The sequence below is a fragment of the Epinephelus lanceolatus genome, chromosome 5 (genome assembly GCF_041903045.1).
Source record: "Epinephelus lanceolatus isolate andai-2023 chromosome 5, ASM4190304v1, whole genome shotgun sequence".
Classification (NCBI taxonomy): Eukaryota; Metazoa; Chordata; class Actinopteri; order Perciformes; family Serranidae; genus Epinephelus; species Epinephelus lanceolatus.
The window spans coordinates 48802747-48823415 of record NC_135738.1 but is presented as its reverse complement, the minus strand read 5'-3'; the positions used below and the strand labels follow the sequence as shown (position 1 = coordinate 48823415).

The window sequence follows — 20669 nt, the reverse complement described above, 5'->3', positions numbered from 1 at the left end:
GTCAGGCTCACTTCAGCTGCCCACAGAACTCGAGGGACAGAGAAAACGCAGTTTCCGCACTGTTGTGCCCAAAGAGAGATATATTACCTAATACCAGTCTATATAACGATGTCTGTAACTGATTGTCTGTAAAACAAAATGTTTGATTGAACTAATAGCCTGTTGTGTTGTGGAGAGTACATTATACGCAGCCTCGTTTTACCATAGGCATTTAGTTTATTATATTAGGCTTACTGTTAAATCCGTGACATGAGTAATCAATCACGTAGAAATGTGAATTCATATGTGATTACGACCAGTCTCTGCTTTGTTCTGGTGGTGGGTTAGCCAAAGTTGCCTATAGGTTACATCTGTAACAGGAAACCGATGGAATTGGGAGCCGGCGATGTTTTTATTCCCACAGCTGGGGAAATCACAAGTTCGCACCATTTTGGTATTCCTTTGTTTACCTACAGCAGCTGACGAGGGTGTGTCGTGAGCCTGAGCTGGTGTTTGCGCTGTAGTAGTAGGTATATATAGGGCTAGTACATCTTTTTCCTCACTAATAATAGCCTACTGGTTCTCTGTTGGAAACAGCTGATGAAGTTTTCATTAGCCGTTGCTATCCTGCGCACCTGCACGGCGTGGTGATGAACTGTCTTATTGATTTCTGTTGGCATGCTGTCTTGCGGGCCTGCATGGCGGAGTGATACTGGCCAGAAAATAGTCCCAATTGATGGCAAGGTCTGACGTAATGTGGGGATGTTTTAAAATTATTGAAATAATCTAACAAAACACATGCATACTTTTTTGTAGCTTAAAACCTTTTGGTTACGTGTCCCCTGTACATCTTCAGAACTACTTTTTCTCCGAGTAAGCTACGGGCGATTTCTCGGAGCAGGAGGCTCGTTGAGAGTAGTGACACCGTCACATCAGAGCTACAGATGGTGAGCGTTTCACACAACTTCATGTCCAAAAACCTGAACTATCACTTTAAAGAATTTCGCCACCCCTTACCTATCCTCTAGCATCACCAGTGGGGCAGCATTTATGCTAACACATGAGAAATATTAAATCCAGTTCCCAAGTATACAATACAATACAATACAAATGTATTTATATAGCACATTTAAAAACAACAGCGTTGACCAAAGTGCTGTACAAAAGATAAGCATGACAAAAATACTAAACACCTGAAGTTTGTTTACACAAATTAAGAACACAAAATTCAGACCACAAAGCAACCCGCTATCACACAGAGACTGAGAAGGCCAGAGAAAACAAATGGGTTTTTAAACAAGACTTAAAACAGGCAGGGTAGGGGTGAGTCTAATCTGGAGGGGCAGCTCGTTCCAAAGTTTGGGGGCCACAACGGCAAAGGCTCTATCACCCCTCTGCTTTAGCCGTGATTTCGGGGCAGCCAGGAGCAATTTGTCAGCAGACCTCAAAGCTTGAGAGGAAACACAGGGGTGCAGGAGACTAGACAAGTAAGAGGGGGCCAACACATTAAGAGCCTTTAAAGTAAACAATAAGATCTTGAAATGAATCCTAAAAGATACAGGAAGCCAGTGAATGGACTGTTATATTGGGGAAATGTGCTCTCGTCTGCGTGCTCCAGTTAAAAGTCGAGCAGCCACATTCTGAACTAATTGGATTCATGAAAGGGAAGTCTGAGAGACAGCAATAAGGACGGCATTACAATAGTCAAGTCTTGTGGAGACAAAAGCGTGGATAACCCTCTCAAAATCATTAAAAGAAAGGAACGGCTTTACCTTTGATAAGATCCTTAACTGGAAAAAGCTGGATTTTACAACAGAATTTATCTGCTGATCCATTTTAAGACTGTTGTCAATTTTGACCCCAAGATTTGTCACAGTAGGTTTAAGATACAGAGTAAGAGGAACCAGGTCAAGGGGGGCTTTAGAGGTACTGGTGGATCTAAACATTATAACCTCTGTCTTGCTTTCATTAAAATTTAGAAAATTTGTGGGCCAACCACGCTTAAATGTCAATAAGACATTTTAACATGGGCTCTAAGCAACTCGGGTCATTGGCTTTCAGGGGCATGCAGATTTGGCTATCATCAGCATAAAAGTGAAACGAGATATTGTATTTCCTAATAATAGCCCCTAAGGGGAAGAAATAGATGGAAAAGAGGATAGGCCCAAGAATGGACCCTTGGGGCACTCCGTATGGAATGGGTGCACAGGATGACTGGTGACCACCAAGGCTGACAGAAAAACTTCTCTCAGAGAGGTAAGAGCAGAACCACTTCAAAACAGTACCACAGATACCTACACAGTGCTCCAGGTGGGAAATGAGGATGCTATGGTCCACTGTATCAAATGCAGCTGTGAGATCTAACAGTACAAGGATTGCATGGTCCCCAGTGTCAGTGACTAAGAACAAATCATTAAAAACTCTTTATAGTGCTGATACTGTGCTGTTAAGGGATTTGAAACCAGATTGAAAATTTACAAGAATGTCATGAGTGTTTAAAAAAGACTGTAGTTGCACAAGTACAGCTTTCTCAAGTATTTTTGAAATAAAAGGGAGGTTAGAAATAGGCCTAAAATTATTTTAAACTGAGGTATCCAGGTTAGGCTTTGTGATCAGGGGCTGGACCACGGCCTGTTTGAAACATGTTGGCATGATACCGCTGGAGAGGCTGCTATTGATAATCTTTGACACATAGAGTGCAATAGTGTCCCAAACTTCTTTGAAAAGACGAGGAGGGACAACATCAGTGGGGGAACCTGAAGGTTTCATTTTAACAACAATTTCTCTCAGAGTAGGATGTGACACAGACTCAAAGTGACTAAGGAGAACAGAGCACAAGATGGGAACAGACAAGTTATAAGTGGGGGTTAAGATACCTGCCCTAACAGACTCAACCTTGTCCACAAAGAAGTGGAGAAAGGCCTCACAAGTTTGAGAGGAGGCCTCAAGATTATTAGATTGTGGGACATTAAGGATTTTGTTGATAGTGATGAAGAGAACATGAGGTTTGTGACAATTTCTCGAAATAATATCAGAAAATTATTTTGTCTTTTGAGCTTTGACAACTTTTTGATAGCTGGACCAACATTTCTTTCAGATATCATGGGACACCTGCAGCTTGTCTTTCTTCCATCTTCGTTCAGCTCTCCAGTGCTCCTGTCTAGCAGCCCGAGTGGTCTCATTCAGCCATGGTTCAGTCTTGGGCTTAGAGCGAACTGGTCTAAGTGGTGCAACAGTATCAAGAGCATTTCGGCATGTAGAGAGAAATAGAGCGAGTAACTCCTCTGTGTTCAAATCGGACGGCCCTGTGTCAGATACTGCAGCATTTATAAAGGCAGTCGAGAACTGAGTGAGAGTGGACAGTTTAAGCCTGCGACAGATGTGAGCACGAGCAGATGGTTTAACAATATTACAGGGGAGGGAAAACTCAAATAAGACAGGCATGTGATCTGAGAAGATAGCATCCATTATTTCAACATTACAGACAGGTAAGTTGTAGGACAGGATCCAGAGTATGACCATGTTCATGTGTGGGGCCAGATATGGCCTGCACAAGGTTAAAGGCATCAATAATTTTTAAAAAGTCTCTTGCCAATGGCTTGTCCAGACAACAGACATGTATGTTCAGATCTCCCATGATTAAAACCTGGTCATATTTAGGCGTAATTTCAGACAGAAAATTGGAAAAATCATTGATAAAGTCCTTGTTATATTTTGGAGGATTATATATCACCACACACAGAACTGGGTGAGAGCAGCCCAGCTTGAATGAGATAAGTTCAAAACTGAAAACAGGGAGCTGTGGCAGGGAAGTATCATGAATTCACCTCCTCATTGTAAATACAATGCTGATATATCATCAGTATTTAGGTTGATATGCTGAATGATTTAGTTAACAGTTAACAAAGCAATTGTCACTTTTAATGGTGTTTGTATAAACTGATGAACGTCAGTCCAACATTCTCTCCCTTTCAGCTCGGGTTTTGGTCTCCACGAGCTCCTGAGGGAAATACCTGCCTCTCTCGCTGCTAAACGCTCCACTATGTTCACCAGCTCGTCTCTGACTGTGTCTGTGTTTGCTGCTGAGCAGGAAGTGTACATAGTGTTTTCACTGAAAACAGCTGCCTGATATGGCAAAAAATGGTGCTGATGAGAGTGGTGAGACTGACCGAAAACAGGCGGGCCAATACCAAAGAGACACTCTGTCCGGAGAGGAATTCACCATAAGGTGTCATTGCGGGAAAGTCTGCAAAAGCACCAGAGGGCTCAAGCAACACCAGAGCAGGTTCAGGTGTGGAACATCAGCGACTCAAGAGCAGCGCACAGACCCAGAGTCTGGTCAGACAATGGAGAACTCCAGCCAGGAAGCACCCCACAGTGCTGAAGATCTCTCCACACTTGAGCAGCCCCAGCACCAGAGACCAGTCCACATGAACCCTTCTCTGGTAACCCCAATCCATTCGGCTAGGAGAGAGATGATCAAATGGCCAAAGATGTCAGACAACATTGCGTGGATGCAGCTTGACGACGACCTCAATGGCATCCTGGAAGCAACATCATCAGGCCCAGTACACAAGAAGGTTGACTCAATCACGACCATAGTGTACAACCTCGCCAAGGAACGGTTCGGCACAATGGAGCAGAAAGGCCAGCCTCAACCACAGCAGCACTGTGGCACTCAACAAACTGTTCAAAACCAGCTCACCGACCGAGAAAGAAGGTATCAAAGACCTAACAAGCAAGCTGCGGGAACAACTGTGCAAGGTCAGGAGAACAGAATACCTTCGGCAGCAGTGGCAGAAGAAGCACAGGCGAGCACAGTTTGTCAAAGATCCATACAGCTTCACAAAGACACTTCTTGGCCAACAAAAATCTGGCACACTCTCCAGTTCAAAGTAGGAGGTAGAAGAGTTCCTTTTGGAAGCTCACAGAGACCCCAATAGGAGTCAGGGTCCGGGAGCCAACTTCAGTATCTCTAGGCCTGGAAAACCATCAACTGAGCTGAATACGAAGGAACCCACATGGCAGGAAGTTCAGGACATCGTCCGCAAAGCCAAATCATCAGCTGCCCCCAGCCCAAGTGGTATACCATATAAGGTGTACAAGAAATGCCCAAAAATCCTTCGGAGGTTGTGGAAGATCATGAGGAAGATCTGGGCCAAGGGTACAATTCCACCAAGCTGGAAATTGGCAGAGGAATGTTTTGTTCCGAAAGAGGAGGGGTCCTCCGCAATCTCCCAGTTCAGGACAATCTCCCTCCTGAACGTAGAGTGCAAGATCTTCTTCTCAGTGCTGGCGAGAAGGATCACCTCTTAGATGACGCAAAACCACTACATCAATATATCCATCCAGAAAGGTGGCATCCCAGGCTTTTTGGGCTGTCTGGAACACACCTTGACGATCAGCCAATTAATTCAAGAAGCAAAGCAGAAAAGAAGCGACCTAACAATTGTCTGGCTCACTAATGCTTACGGGTCAATCCCACATGACCTCATCCAAGAAGGACTTGACCACTATTACATCCCAGTGGTGATTCGAGACATGATCACCACCTATTTGGCTGGGTTCAAACTCAGATTTACATCAGCCCTTTTCACCACCAGCTGGCTGGACCTCCAAAAGGGGATTCCAACAAGGTGTACCATCTCCACCATCTTGTTCATCATGGGAATAAACTTACTAATATCTGCAGCAGAGGGCATAACCCAGGGCCCTAAATTGGAGTCCAGCCAGTGTTGCGAGCATTCACGGACGATATCACAATAACAACTGTGACTCACGCCCAAGCAAGATGGGTATTGGAAACTTTGGGCAGCGTTGCCTCGTGGGCAGGGATACTGTTCAAAGCCAGGAAGTCCAGGCGCTTGGTTATTAAGAAGGACAGAGTCACCAGCAAGTTCAGTCTCCAAGTTCAGGGTGAGGTCATTCCATCCATCGAGGACAATCCAATAAAGTGCCTGGGGAAGTGGTTCAACGAGTCACTGACAGGTGGCGCCAATGTTGCTGAGGCTGTGAAGCAGACTGAGGAGTGGCTGAAGAAGATTGGTAAATCTTTACTTCCGGGCAAGTTCAAGACCTGGCTGTACCAACACGGCCTCTTGCCCAGGCTCCTTTGGCTCTTCACTGTCTACGAGTTCCCCATGACTGCCGTAGAGACCATTGAGCGGAAGACCAACAAGCATATACAAAGATGGCTGGGAATTCCCCCAAGTTTCTCCTCAGTGGGCCTTTACATCCGGTCTGGGCAGCTGCAACTCCCCCTGTCATGAGTCGTGGAGGAGTACAAGGTTGCGAAGTGTAGAGTTGTGTTAAGCCTGAGGGATTCCAATGACGACCTGGTAAAACAAGCAGGTGTCACAACCAGGTCCGGGAGCAAGTGGGCTGCCAATGCAACTGTGGAGCAGGCAGTGTGCTCTTTCAAGATGCAAGACATCATCGGCACCAATGCGTCCATCGGCAAGGCCTCGGCTCTGTTCATTTCCAATCTTGGGGAGACGCAAATGCAAGGACCAGACGAGACATGGTGCAGGCAGAGGTCCGGAGCAGGGAGGAGGAGAAACGGATAGCCAGGGCAGTGGAACAAGGTTCCCAGGGGGCTTGGACAAAATGGGATCTGCCCAAGCGCAAGATCACGTGGCGAGAGCTGTGGCGACTGGAGCCTTGCGGTATCTCCATCCTCTTGAGGTCGGTATATGACACCCTTCCTTCTCCATCACATCTGCACACATGGGGGCTGAGAGAGGATCCACTCTGCAAGCTCTGCGGCCAGAAGGGGACTCTGGCACACATACTGTCTGGGTGCAAAACAGCTTTAACCCAAGGGCAGTATAGATGACAAAGTTCTCTTCTCACTCGCTGACACTAGAGCAGGAGAGAGGCAAAAAGAGGCCAGCTGGCACAGTCTCAGGGAGAGCGATCACTTTCCATAAGGAAGGAGCTAGGCCTATTCCGACCACACGAAGAAAGCCCAACATTCTTCAAGCCGCAAGCTCCTGGGAGATGAGTGTTAATGTAGGAAGGAGGCTGCAGTTCCCGGAAGTGGTCCAAACAACCCTCCAGCTAGATATTGTGCTGTGGTCAACCAAGGACCAGAAGATAATTCTGGTCAAACTGACGGTGCCATGGGAGGAAGGCTGCGAAGTGGCCCATGAGAGGAAGGCCTCTAAGTACCAACCTCTAATCCAAGACTGCAGAGACAAGGGCTGGCAGGCGTAGTTGTTCCCTGTAGAGACTGGGTGCAGGGGCTTCCCAGCCAAGTCGGCATGGCGTTTGCTGTTAGCTCTGGGCCTAAACAAGCAGAGCAAGAAGCAAGCTGCCTGTAGGATGGGGGAGAAGGCGGAACGTGCCTCGTGTTGGATTTGGAGCAAGCGAGAGGAGGAAGGCTGGAGGCCAGGAGCAGGTGGGCAGTGAGTTGGCCACTCACTGCCGGCCCACCAACCAACCAGAGAGTGTTGTGGTTGAGGGCCGAAACACTCTGTGAAGGTTGAGCACCACCTGATGACATCTGCTCCTGGCCAATGGCTATAGATACCTGCTAAGGTAGCTGAGGAAGGCACCCACAAGTGTATGCAACAAGTACAGTGGAGGGGAACTGCAGAGTTGATAATCATTCTGTGTGGGTTTGTCACCATCAGTGTTGTTTGGGCAGCTGTGACTCAGGGGTAGAGCTGGTGTTGTGTAAGGAAGATCAGTGGTTCGAGCCCCACCTCCTGCAGTCTGCATATCAAAGTATCACTGAGCAAGATATTGAACCCCAAATTGCTGCCACTGGCTGTTCCATCAGTGTGTGTGGATGTGTTAAAAACTGAGTAGCAGAGGGAACCTTGTATAGTAGCCTCGGCCACCAGTGTATCAATGTGTGTGTGAATGGGAGAATGTGACTCGGTGCAAAAAGCACTTTGCGTGGTCAGATGACTAGAAAGGTGCTATGCAAGTGCAGGTCCATTTACCATTTACATTACACATCATAAAAAATATGATTGTGTTTAACAATAGCAAAACTGTCAGGATGGTGTTCCAGAGGGGCTTAAGCCCTGAGATGTATAATGACCACTGCATCCTCTAGGTGCTGCTAGCATGGATGTAGTCCTATTAATTTTACTGGAATTTTTTTTTTTACTGTAACACCCAGGGGTGCTTTCATCCGGAGCTCCTTTTCCCCCCTGACACAGACACTCACTGTCAGATACATGGACACTCTACAAATCATTTCTGAGCTTCTGGATCTTGTGAAACTCATCCAAGCAACCCTGTTGATATATTCTCTAGGATGTGTATGTGTATGTGTCTGAATGTGTGTGTACACTTGAAACAATAAATTCTATTTGTAGTGGACTGACTAATAACAGCAATCATCTTTTACTGGCGCTGCTTTGAATTTCTTATAGTCCTTTGTGGAATATTTGACAACACTGTTGACGCAAACAGCAAATTGTGTTTGCATTTAGAACCAGTTTTGTTGCTCTCAGTTTTGTCACGAGAATGGGAACACACACACGCAAACACTCTGAATCAGTTGGGACAGATATGAATGAGACCAGCATATTAAAATGATAATCAATGTCTCTCCCATTTCTGTCTCAGTATTTCCTCTGGTGTTTTTTGACGTACTACCACAATCCAGTGAAATGACTGACAATCACTGCAGTGCAGGTACATGTGATGTAAATAAATAAAAGTTTTAATGTTGTCCTCTGTTCCCTTTGGTCTCCTCAGTTCCTCCTTCCATCGTGAGGCTGAAGGAGCCAGAGCGGCGCCATGACACATGCATAGAGTTCACAGTTCGAGGTTCACCCCACCCCACCTTACGATGGTTCTACAAAGACAAGGTGCGTTTCATTTGTGTGGCTGCTAAACTATGATCTAATCAACCAATTGTAGAATATGGATACTCTAAATCATGCCTTGATATTTCATGGTTGCTCGCTGAATGCCTGTTTGTTTACCTTAGCAAAATAAAATTCTCTCCATGGAGATTACACCGTGAAGAAAAATGGAACTGCACTTTTGGGTTAAAACATATCTATAATGACATATGATGACATATTTTATATGGAAAATAATCTCTAAGATTACCAGTAATGAAGTTTACAGTATTATAATCCTAGTTCTATTAGAACAGGTGGAGCCTTCTACTGGAGTTTTTGGGTAATACTCCTCTAATCACAAGCATGCATTTGCACACTGAAGTGTTGGAGGACCAAAAGCACTGCTTGTAGCTCAAGGAGGTTGACTGTCATTTAGGGCCAAGAGTTAATGAGTTGCCAGCATGCTTATGATATTAATTTAATTATCAAATTATATATTGTGGGCAGGGCAACACAATGGTTTGAGTTCAAGGTATGAGAAAGAATAGTATAAGTAGCATCGTTAACACTGTGCTACATCACAGAGAAATACAAAACCATATACTAATAAACCTTGCAAAGCAGTAATGACTGTGTAAAAATGGCTAATTGGCATGTAGAGTGTGCTTGCTTTCAAGAGCGTGGTGGAAGGTTGCGTCTGAGGTTGCTAAGCAACCTTAACAAGCATCATATAGCCTATTTATCTGAAATCTGAGTGTAGAGCTGATCTTCTTTCAGGCACTGTTTATAAGTTTGTAGACCTATCATCCCTGGGACAGATATAAAGCTCTGGGTAGCCCTGCATTAAATGATCAACTTTTCCGTATTTAACACAGACTGAATATTTCAAAAAAGGGAAATACATTTGTCAGCTGTGATTGGTTTGTAACGTGACTAATGTCCGATGGCTGAGTGTGCATGGCCTCCTCTTGTGTCTGTCCTTTCAAAATAAATGCCCACATAGTATATTCTGGGATCATGAAGTATATCTTATGTAATCATAAACGTACATTTCATAAAAAATTTCATTTATTTCAACTTTTTTTTTGTATCTTTATTTTTATTGTGTTATGCAGTGATAACAAGTGAACACGAGCACAGGACATAGAAGCAGACAGAAGAAAAAATACAAGATTGGGCAGAAACATACTATATAAGTTGTAGAAGCTGACAGCATGGTGAGCAACCCCTACTCCCATCGGAGGGGGTGCTCATCCTCATCAGCAACCTTCACATGTGTAGACCTGGTGGAAACCTGTATTCATCTCTCGTGCAGCAACAAGATGCTCAAGAATGTATCCACGAATGGTCAAACATATAGCTAGCAGCCAGGACTGCCCTGTGGGGACATTAAGAGGGGGATGGTACTGATGGTGTATGATCATATGTGTGTGTGTGTGTGTGTGTGTGTGTGTGTGTGTATGTGTGTGTGTGTTGTAATGTTTTTGTGTAATTAGTGTACGGGGAGATAAATGAAACTAAATAAAAACAACTAGTCAAAGAAGGAGAAAACAACAATTGGGGGGGTATTAGGAGGAAAATCAAAAAAAGAAAAAGAAAAGAAAGAAAGCGAAAGAGGGATGCGAAGCAATAAAGTAAATGAGGAATAAATAAGTTAAATGAATGACAACAATAATAACAATCACAAATGCATCAACACTGCTAATAATAAAAATAACAACAAAAACAACAACAATAAAAATTAAAGCTGCAAGCAGCATTGGGTGGGACCTCGGACTCGCACGTAGACAGTTAAAGACAAAAGTTTTAGACAGTTTTAAACCCCTCTTCACTCTAGCTCACAGCTGACAATTTTTACACATTTACTCATGTTACTTTCAGAGGCAGTGGCCCATTTCCTGTTGGATTAAAGTCAGGGGTGTCAGGATGTGATTTGTTGGTCTTGATGAGACAAACAAGCCAGTTTTAGTTTGATCTTTGTACGACATTCCTACTGGCCACAGCGGCCATTTTAGTGTGTCTAGGTGGTGCTAGAGAGCCCATTTTGGTACTTTTGGGGTTCATTTTTGAATTTTGTCAAATTTTTTGCCAGTCCTGACATGCATGCCAATATTGGAGAATTTTTGAGCATGTTTAGGTGGTCAAATTCCAGCTCAAAGAGACGGTGGAAGAAAGAATAAAGAATAATAATAATAATAATTAAAGCTGCAAGCAGCTGTGATCAGGCTCTCGCTCCCCCATGCAACCACGGGGGCCTGAGGCACATGGGGGCTGTGCCGCGAAGCGAAAAGGGAGAAAAACCTGGCGGGAGCGAAAAAACGCAATGTTTTGTTCATCTACCAGGGGCACCGGGAGTGTAATTAAATGTGTGCAGGTGTGTCCAGGGGCGGACCCTCATCACACATGTGAAGTTTCGAGCAAATCGGACAATGTCAATGTATGAGAGGGCATTTCCTGTTTCCACAAGGGGGCAGCATGAGCAAGATTGCTTATGAGCATATGGAGGCGTTGAGGGCAGGGCTCTTATCATGTACAGAAATTTTGAAGCAGTTTGGATGAATTATGTGGGAGAGAGAGCTGCTTGAATATGCATGGCGATGGATCAAAAATGGCAGCAACATAGCAGCCATGCCTTTTGACATACAGACATGCAGAGCACAACTTTTGATCAGCATGGTCTCTGGATGATCTGTAGCCAATTTGAAGTCGATCAGACGAAATCCCTAGGAGGAGTTTGTTCAAATTTAAGTTGTGGAAATTGCCGTACCGAAAAAATTCAAAACAAAATGGCCAACTTCCTGTTGGGATTTTACCATGATGTCAAGAGACTTTTTTGTGCCTCTCTGTATGATACATGTGCTTACCAAATTTCGTTTGCCTACGACAAACTAACCCCAATGGGGAGGGGTTTTTCAATATTTGCAGGGGGCGCTATTTCTGCATTTCGCGTCCACCATGTGCAACCGCCCAAAAATATCGAATTTCGGATGTGGCCGGACAAATGTGGAAAGTTAGAAGCATTTTGAAATTTCGGAAGGGGGTGAAATGTCGGAATAATGGCCGACTTCCTGTTTGGAGTAGACCATTGGTGCCAGAGACTTTTATGTGCGTCTGGACAACATACACATGTGTACCAATTTTCATGTTCCAACTCCAAAAAAACCCTAAGGGGAGGGGTTTTTGAAAAATTCAAGGGGGCGCTATAGAGGCGAGGAAGGCGGTATAGCGGCCACACCACTTGACATAGAGAAAAGCTTTTAATAACTTTTGATCAGCATGGTCTCTGGATGATCTCTAAAAAATTTGAAGTCGATTGGATGAAATCCCTAGGACTAGTTCATTAAAATACAACATGTGGTAATCACGCCAAAATGACAAGTCAAAATCAAATCAGCCGACTTCCTTTTTGGAGTAGACCATTGGTGCCAGAGACTTTTATGTGCGTCTGGACAACATACACGTGTACCAATTTTCATGTTCCTACTCCAAAAAAAACCCTACGGGGAGGGGTTTTTGAAAATTTCAAGGGGACGCTATAGAGGCATTTTGTCCCCCCCATGGGCATCGCCCCTATCAGATGTAAGAGCTCCCCATTCTTGACCTGTGTATCAATTTTCATGAGGAGATGAGGTCGTTGAAGCCATCAAAATGCCAAACGTATTTAGTGGTGAGGGATAAATAGTCGCCACGCCGCCACATGGACACCATTAGACGTAGCTTCACAGTGTTCATAAGGTAGCTTCACCAACTTGTTCTGCATGCATTAGAAGTGGAATGAAGTTGATGCAGTCAAATTTGTGGCATTAGTACATGTTAAAGTAAAAACTGGTCACTTCCTGTCACCACTGGGGGGCTCTATAAGTAAGGTGGGATATTAACATATCGGGGCGTTCGGGGGGAAACATCATCATGTCCAGCAAGTTTGAAGCTGCTGAGATCAAGTATGTTGGTGAGAGAGCCACTCAAAAATCGATGGTGAGAAAACGAAAAGTCGCCAAAATTTGTCACGCCCTAGCGGCCACGCCCCTTGACATAGAGAAAAGCTTTTAATAACTTTTGATCAGCATGTGCTCAGGATGATCTGTACCAACTTTGAAGTCGATAGGACGAAATCCCTAGGACAAGTTCGTTCGAATGTAAGTTGTGGAAATCGCCGTAAAGAAAAAATTCAAAAGAAAATGGCTGACTTCCTGTTGGGATTTTACCATGACATCAAGAGACTTTTTTGTGCGTCTCGGTATGATACATGTGCGTACCAAATTTCGTTTGCCTATGACAAACAAACCCCAAAGGGGAGGGTATTTTGAAAATTTGTAGGGGGCGCTGTTTAGGCATTTCATGCCGACCATGCGCAACCGCCCAAAAATATCGAATTTCGGATATGGCCGGACGAATGTGGAAAGTTAGAAGCATTTTCAAGTTTGGGAAAGGGGCGAAATTGGGGCATGAATTCGGGTAAAGAATAATAATAATAATAATAAACAGCGCGATTTCAATAGGGTCCTCAGACGACTTCGTCGTCGCTCGGGCCCTAATTAAAGCTGCAAGCAGCTGTGACCGGGCCCTCGCTTTCCCGCGCTATCGCGGGGGCCAGCAGCACGCATCACTGAAGCAGTGATGTGAAAACTCAGAGTAAGTTAACCCTGACGTGGTGTGACGTTTCATCTTCGTACTCCAAGAAAATCCCTATGGGGAGGGTTTTTTTAAAAATTTCAAGGGGGACTATAGAGACATTTTGTCCCCCCCATGGGCAACAGCCCTACCAGATGTAAGAGCTCGCCATTCTTGACCTGTGTATCAATTTCGTGAGGATATGAGGTTGCTGAAGCCATCAAAAAGCCAACTGATTTCGTGGCGAAGGCGGTGTCATAGCCGCCACACCCCTTGACATAGAGAAAAGCTTTTAATAACTTTTGATCAGCATGGTCTCAGGGGCTGAGGCTGCCGAGCAACCAGGGGCTGCGGGGAGACCCAGAGCAGGCATGGATTGGTTGTGTAAATGTGGGGCTTACTGGCTACTTTATTAGGTACACTTGTGCAATCTAATACAATCCAATACAACAGCTCTGCCACACATTCTACGTTTACAAAGCTTTTACTTTTTCAGCTTTTGTCAGAAAGGTGATTATTCTACTTTATTATTGAGGTCGTAGTGGGTGGTGTTGGTGTACTGGACTGCAATATATTTAAAAATGTTCCTAATATTTGTCCCCCTCAGTTAGACAAAATTAGGAGGCCACCCCAGTACACCACCACCATTCACTATGACCTCATTAATAAACAAAGTAGAATCACCACTTTCTAGACGATGTCAACAATAACCGAAAATGTCTAAGCTTCAGGAAAAAAATCATGGTATAGTCGTTCTACTGGATTGCGTTAGATTAGACAGGTGTACACAAAGTGGCCAGTGAGTGTATGTTACATACATACAGTATTTCCTCAAATAGTAGCCGGGGCCACTATTAACAAAAAAATAATTTGGGACCAGGCTACAAAGAGGGGCAGGCTACTGTTTGAAGGGTTACGTGTCCCCCTCAGTGTCCACAGAAAAAAAATCCACAGAAACGAACAGGTGTGAATTTGGACGGACTATGCGTCGTTCGGGCCCATAGGGTTAAAGAGCCTGTAACAACCGTGTGGCTCGGTTCGGCTTCGAACAGAAATATGTGGCTGTGCCACACTCTAACACACACACACACAAACACACGGAAAACCGGACATTATCAATTTATTAAAAAAAATCCGGACGGGACGTGAAAAGTGGACATGTCCGGGCAAAAGAGGACATTTGGTCAGCCTAACGCCGTTAACGTTACCTAACACAAAGAGAAATGTTAACGGCTCGTTTCTCTGACACGCCACATACCTCTGTGCCGCCACGGCTCGGTTGTCCAGGTACTGGGCAGTCATGACACCAACGAAAGAGGAAATTACTGGACCTGGAGATGGTAAGCCGTTATCTTGCGTTTGTCAGCTGCTCTCATGTTCCCTCCTTTTGTGAAGGTCTTGTTGCCGTCCTCTGCATACCAGGTGTCATATGCCCCGCGGCGTATTCCCCCGACATTTGTTCGGAATATTTCAAAACGTCTTGCTTTAAATGAACACTGAAGTTGCGTCTTGTCGCCATCTTATCTGTTTACAATCAGCTGAGAGTGCGCAACTGTACATGTGTAGTCTCTTGTTTTTATGACGGTAGCGTCAGGAGCAGCCAAAGACCACCTGGTGGCAAGATAGTTATCTACCAGTGTTCATAAACAAAAGAATATTGGTCATGGCCGAAATAAAGATAAAGATAGATAATTATGTACAGTTAATGCGTTCAAGGTCTTCTGACTCTTTAAAAGTTGACATGGTGTCTCTAGCTCAATGTATGAGGGACAAGAAGAGGTTGAAAGTCGATGAGTTTTGAAGAGGATTTGAAGATTTTCCAATTTACTTCCATTCACACTAATTAGACTGCCACCAAAACGCCACCTATTGGCCGATTTGCACCGAATTTTGCACAAACTCTCATCAGGCCATGGAACACAATCAGCAAAGGTATTGTGGTAATCGGACTGTATTTGGTCAAGATATGAAAGACTGTCTGTTTTGAAAACAATGTGCAGGAATTTGTTGTTTTATATTTTGGGCGTTTTTTGGACTATCAAAATTCTTTTAATAACTATTTGTCAGGAGGGTCCACAGATGATTCATGCAAAGTTTGGTGCAAATCAGTCAAATTGCCTAGGAGGAGTTCGAAAAAGTAGGTTTTTCATTTGTCATGATTTAGCGAATGGAAAGTTACCACGAAAATGGGTGTGGCTTACACCACACAATTCAGCTGAATTCAGAGAACACGTAAATAGAAGGTTTAACAATGTGCGACATATTATGTGGGAGTTATTAGCCAAAAATGCTTTTGCATTGAAAATAGCGCCACCTGCTGGTCATTTTTGGTGTGTGAGTTACAGGGGCCAGTCTATACCACCCCTATCAATTTCATTTCCATGAGTGTTATGGTGTTGGCAAAGTGCCAAATATTAAATTAAACGGCTACCAGAGCGCCACCTAGTGGCGGATCGGTAAGTCCTTCATCAGATATCCTCAGGAGGGCATTGACAATAATTATACCAAGTTTTGTTTTAATCCGCCCAACCGATGTTGAGATATAAAATACTTCAATTTAAAGAGCGTCACCTTGTGGTCATCACCCAAAACTTTTCACAGAGCATGGGGAAGTAGTAAACTGAGTTTCATGTCATTCAGACCCACCAGTGTGGAGATATGCAACACTTCCTGTTTAGAACTAAATCTGTAGGAAGTTGTTATTTAATAACTTGAGTATTCTTTGGAATATCAAAGTTCTTTTAATAAATTTTTGTCAGAAGAGTCCACAGATGCTGTGTGCAAAGTTTTGTGCAAATCTGTGAAATTGCCTAGGAGGAGTTCAAAAGTTCAAATAAACACAAGAAGTTTGTGCTCTAGAGAAAGGATCAACACTCAGTGAAAAACCTAAGCCCTATGATAAGTTAATATGGCAAGGCTTAACTATACAAACCAATGAGCAGTGATAACTAGCATGTCTTTGGGGTCATCGGGTGGGAACCTCCTTTCACCAGTGTTTCGTCAAGTTGGTCCCACGACACCTCCAGGAGGCTAGACAGTGATCTCTAGCATCCCAGAGACACTCCCCTAATGCCAGGTCTCACTGTTCCCCTCCCTGCACCAACCCAGTAACCTCCTTTACCTTAATTACACATGGCTTTCATAGCCCAAACAGCACTGCCACCTTCAACCAAACCCAGGCTCCGTACATGCGAGCTCTAGGTAGAAGCAGGGCTGATACTACCTTTCCTAGCACATTCACCATACTCTATTTCACACGCTACATAGCATAACTACAATATAAGCTAAAGTTAAAGGAGCTAAATAAACTTACAGGATCAGCAAACACACTCACCTTGCCGCATGGCCTCAAACAAAATGGATTCAAATAGGCCACTCCCACACTTAAATAACCTTCCTCTTCCTGGACTTCCTCCTTACTTACACATGGCTTTCTCAGCCCAAACAGCACTGCCATCTTCAACCAAACCCAGGCTCCATACATGCGAGCCCCAGGTAGAAACAGGGCTGATAGTACCTTTGCTAGCACATTCACCATACTCTATTTCATATTTCATTCAAATAGGCCACTCCCACACTTAAATACTTCCTCTTCCTGGATTTCCTCCTGAGAAGAAGTGGATCTCTCCACCTGATCTCAAGGAATTATGTGCCCTGTTTAGTAGTTCCCCCTGCTGGCCCCCAACTGACATTATTTCTTCTCTTATAGATAAACTGGCTACATTTAATTGCTTCATCTGACATTTCCCTCACTGTCTTCCTCAAACTCTGTCCCCACACTCCGAGTTCCCCCAGGAGCGAGACAGCTGATCTTGCTATGAATCCCCTACACCCCACTTCCACTGGACAAATCCTAGTCTTCCATCCTCGCTGCTCAGCTTCTGCTCCTAAGTCTGCATATCTAAGCTTTTTTCTTTCATAGGCTTCTTTCACTGAGTCTTCCCAAGGAACTGTCAGCTCAATGAAATAAACTACCCGTTGACTCACTGACCACAACACTAAGTCAGGCCTCTGCCTGGTACAAACTATTTCCTGGGGAACAACAAGCTTTCCCCCTAAATCTACTTGCATTTCCCAATCACAAGCACCTTCTAGGCGGCCACACCCTTGCCTCCTCACTAACTTACCTCTTCTGTGTTTCTCTCCCTCACGGACAAACTGAATTACTAAACTCCTGTCCTTAACACCTACTGAATTCACCTGTCTTTGTTTCCCTTCGATGCCTGCAGCTAAACATTTCAACACCTGGTTATGTCGCCATGTATATCGGCCTTGTGACAAGCTAACTTTACAGCCTGACAAAATATGCTTTAAGGTTGCGGTACGTGAACACAATGGGCATGATGGGTCCTCATTTACCCACAGTTTTAGGTTTTGGGGGATTGGTAACACATTGTATGTAGCCCCTACCAGGAATCTAATACGATTCTCCTCCAAACTCCACAGGTCCCTCCAACTAAGCTTCCTCTTCTCTACACTTTCCCAATTCAAGCACTGTCCCTGTTTAGCCTGGGCCACTACCTTTGCACCCCTTAGCATCTCTTCCTGTCTACGTATCTGTTCTACAACCAGCTTTCTTTTATCTTTGAGACCTGCTTTATTCCATACCGGTTTGCCTGAGCCAAGCCCCAGGCCTCCCCGGCCAAACTGAACATTACCTACAATCTCTGCATGCCTAAGAGCTGCCTCTGCCTCCTGAACTGCTGATTTTGGGTTCCACTTCCTCCCCTTGGTTGGATTTGGAACCACACTCCTAATTACCATGTCCTTACTCCCAGATAACAACAGCTCTGTCCTGACCTTGGTACATTTAAATTCCTCTGTTAAACTAGATACTGGCAGCTGAAGTATCCCTTTTCCATACAATGCAACACTACTTAGGCACCTAGGAGCACCCAACCACTTCCTAATATAGGAGCTAACTGACCTTTCAATTCTCTCCACTACGGATATTGGAATTTCATAAATTGACAATGGCCACATTAACCTAGGATATAGCCCAAATTGCAAACACCACAACTTCAACTTTCCTGGAAGTTCGGATATATCTATTCTATCCAATCCTTCTGCCACATCTTTCCTAAATTTCACCACCTGTTCCTCATCATTCAACTCCACATTGTACCACCTACATAAGCTCTTTACTGGCTTTTCCCTAATTGTTGGGATTTCCTTATCATCTATGACAAACTTCCTATCACTTAACTTCCCTCTATGTATTGAGATGCTTCTAGTTTTACTAGGCTTGATCTTCATGCTGGCCCACTTGAGGTTCTTATTTACCTTCTCTTGTAGCCTCTTTGTACATGGCATTGTTGTGGTCACCAGTGTCATGTCATCCATGTAAGCCCTAACTGGTGGAAAATGCAACCCATCCTGCCGTCTCTCTCCACCTACCACCCACCTAGAAGCCCTGATGATTACTTCCATTGCCATAGTAAATGCTAATGGAGAAATTGTACACCCTGCCATGATGCCTATTTATAGCCTCTGCCAACCTGTTGTGAAACCTGCTGTACTTAGACACAACCTAATATCTTGAAAATATGCTTTCACTAAGTTAACAACTACCTGTGGCACTCTGAAGTAGTCAAACGCACTCCAAATGAGGCTATGCGGTACTGAACCAAACACTTTTGCAAGATCTAAAAATACTACATGCAGGTCCCTTTTCTTAATCTTCGCTGCCTGAATCTGGTGCCAGATCATGCTAGTATGCTCTAAACACCATGAAAAACCTGGTATTCCTGCCTTCTGCACCATGGTATCTATTAAGCTATTCCTTTCTAAGTAGCTAGCTAATCTCTGCGCAACTACACTAAAGAAAATCTTCCCCTCTACATTCAAGAGAGAAATCATCCGGAACTGGCTAAGGTCCACAGACTCCTTCTCCTTAGGAATGAGGACACCCCCTGCCCGACGCCATGCTCTTGGTATAATTTGCTTCTCCCAAACTATTCTTAGCTGTTTCCATAAAAATTTAAGGGTATCAGGCGCACTTTTATAAACCTGGTAGGGGACTCCATTAGACCCTGGAGCCAAAGAAGCCTTTGCACGCCTGACCACCTCCTGAACTTCCTTCCACCTAGGTGGTCTGACATCCATCTCATGCTCTATCCCTTCTAATGGAGGGATATCGGGTGGGAAACCTACTATCCTATTCTTCTCTAAATCTGAATATGTATTTCTCAAATATTCTTCAACCTCTAGCCTTTCTGCTTTGAGCTGCCCTCCCTTTTCCTGGCTGAACAATCCTTTAACAAACTTAAAAGGGTCCCTGAAAAAACCTGTCCTTACATGTTCCTTCTTCCTCCTCTTTTTCCTGAGATGCTCTGCCCTTCTAACAACTGCTAGCCTGCTTCTCAACTCCTCTTGCAACACCTTAATTCCCTCCCTTTCTTCTTCTGTAGCCTTTCTCCAAACCTTTCTTAACTGTCTCCTTTCCTTGACTAGCTCCTCTATTTCTCTTTGCCGCCTAGATTTACCTGACTGTACCCTCTCACTCCTCTTTCTCTCATGCAACCCAAACCTCTCTACACCATAAGTAAAAAGTAGGTTTGCGACATTTTGCGAATTTGCGAGGAAAAAAAACCCGGTAGGCGGAAATGGGCGTGGCCTATATCAAGAGAATCAGCACAATTCACTGAACGCGTGGATATAAGGTTTTTGAATGTGCGACAAAGTATATGGGAGTTATGAACCAAAACGCACTTTCCTTAATAATAGCGCCACCTAGTGGTGGAAATTCAGGACGACAATAGATCATAAAATTTTTCACAAGGTGTGACTTATATTCTAAGTTTGGTGAGTTTTGGGGTATGTTCAGGCAGTGAAAAATGTGATCATATGGGCGGAAGAAAAAAATAAATAAATAATCGGGAGAAAAAAAATAGGGACCTCGCAGGTCTCCTGCTTGGGCCCTAATTAAAGCTGCAAGCAGCTGTGACCGGGCCCTCGCTCTCCCGCGTCTACGCGGGGGGGGCAGCAGTGTGCATCACTGAAGCGGTTATGTGAAAACTCAGAGTAAGTTAATCCTGACGTGGTGTGACGTTTCATCTTCGTACTCCAAGAAAATCCCTATGGGGAGGGTTTTTTGAAAATTTCAAGGGGGACTATAGAGGCATTTTGTCCCCCCCATGGGCAACGGCCCTATCAGATGTAAGAGCTCGCCATTCTTGACCTGTGTATCAATTTCGTGAGGATATGAGGTTGCTGAAGCCATCAAAAAGCCAACTGATTTGGTGGCGAAGGCGGCGTCATAGCCGCCACACC

At 44.3% G+C, this 20669-nt stretch overlaps 1 protein-coding gene across 2 annotated transcripts in view; it reads left to right on the top strand.

Moving 5' to 3' along the window:
* Positions 1-20669, top strand: part of LOC117251295 (NT-3 growth factor receptor-like) — a 666479-nt gene that overhangs the window by 304647 nt on the left and 341163 nt on the right. For both annotated transcript variants that reach the window (XM_033617466.2, XM_078168297.1), the window contains exon 8: positions 8695-8807. In XM_033617466.2, coding sequence (XP_033473357.2) covers positions 8695-8807 — 113 coding nt within the window. The remainder of the gene's footprint in view (positions 1-8694; positions 8808-20669) is intronic.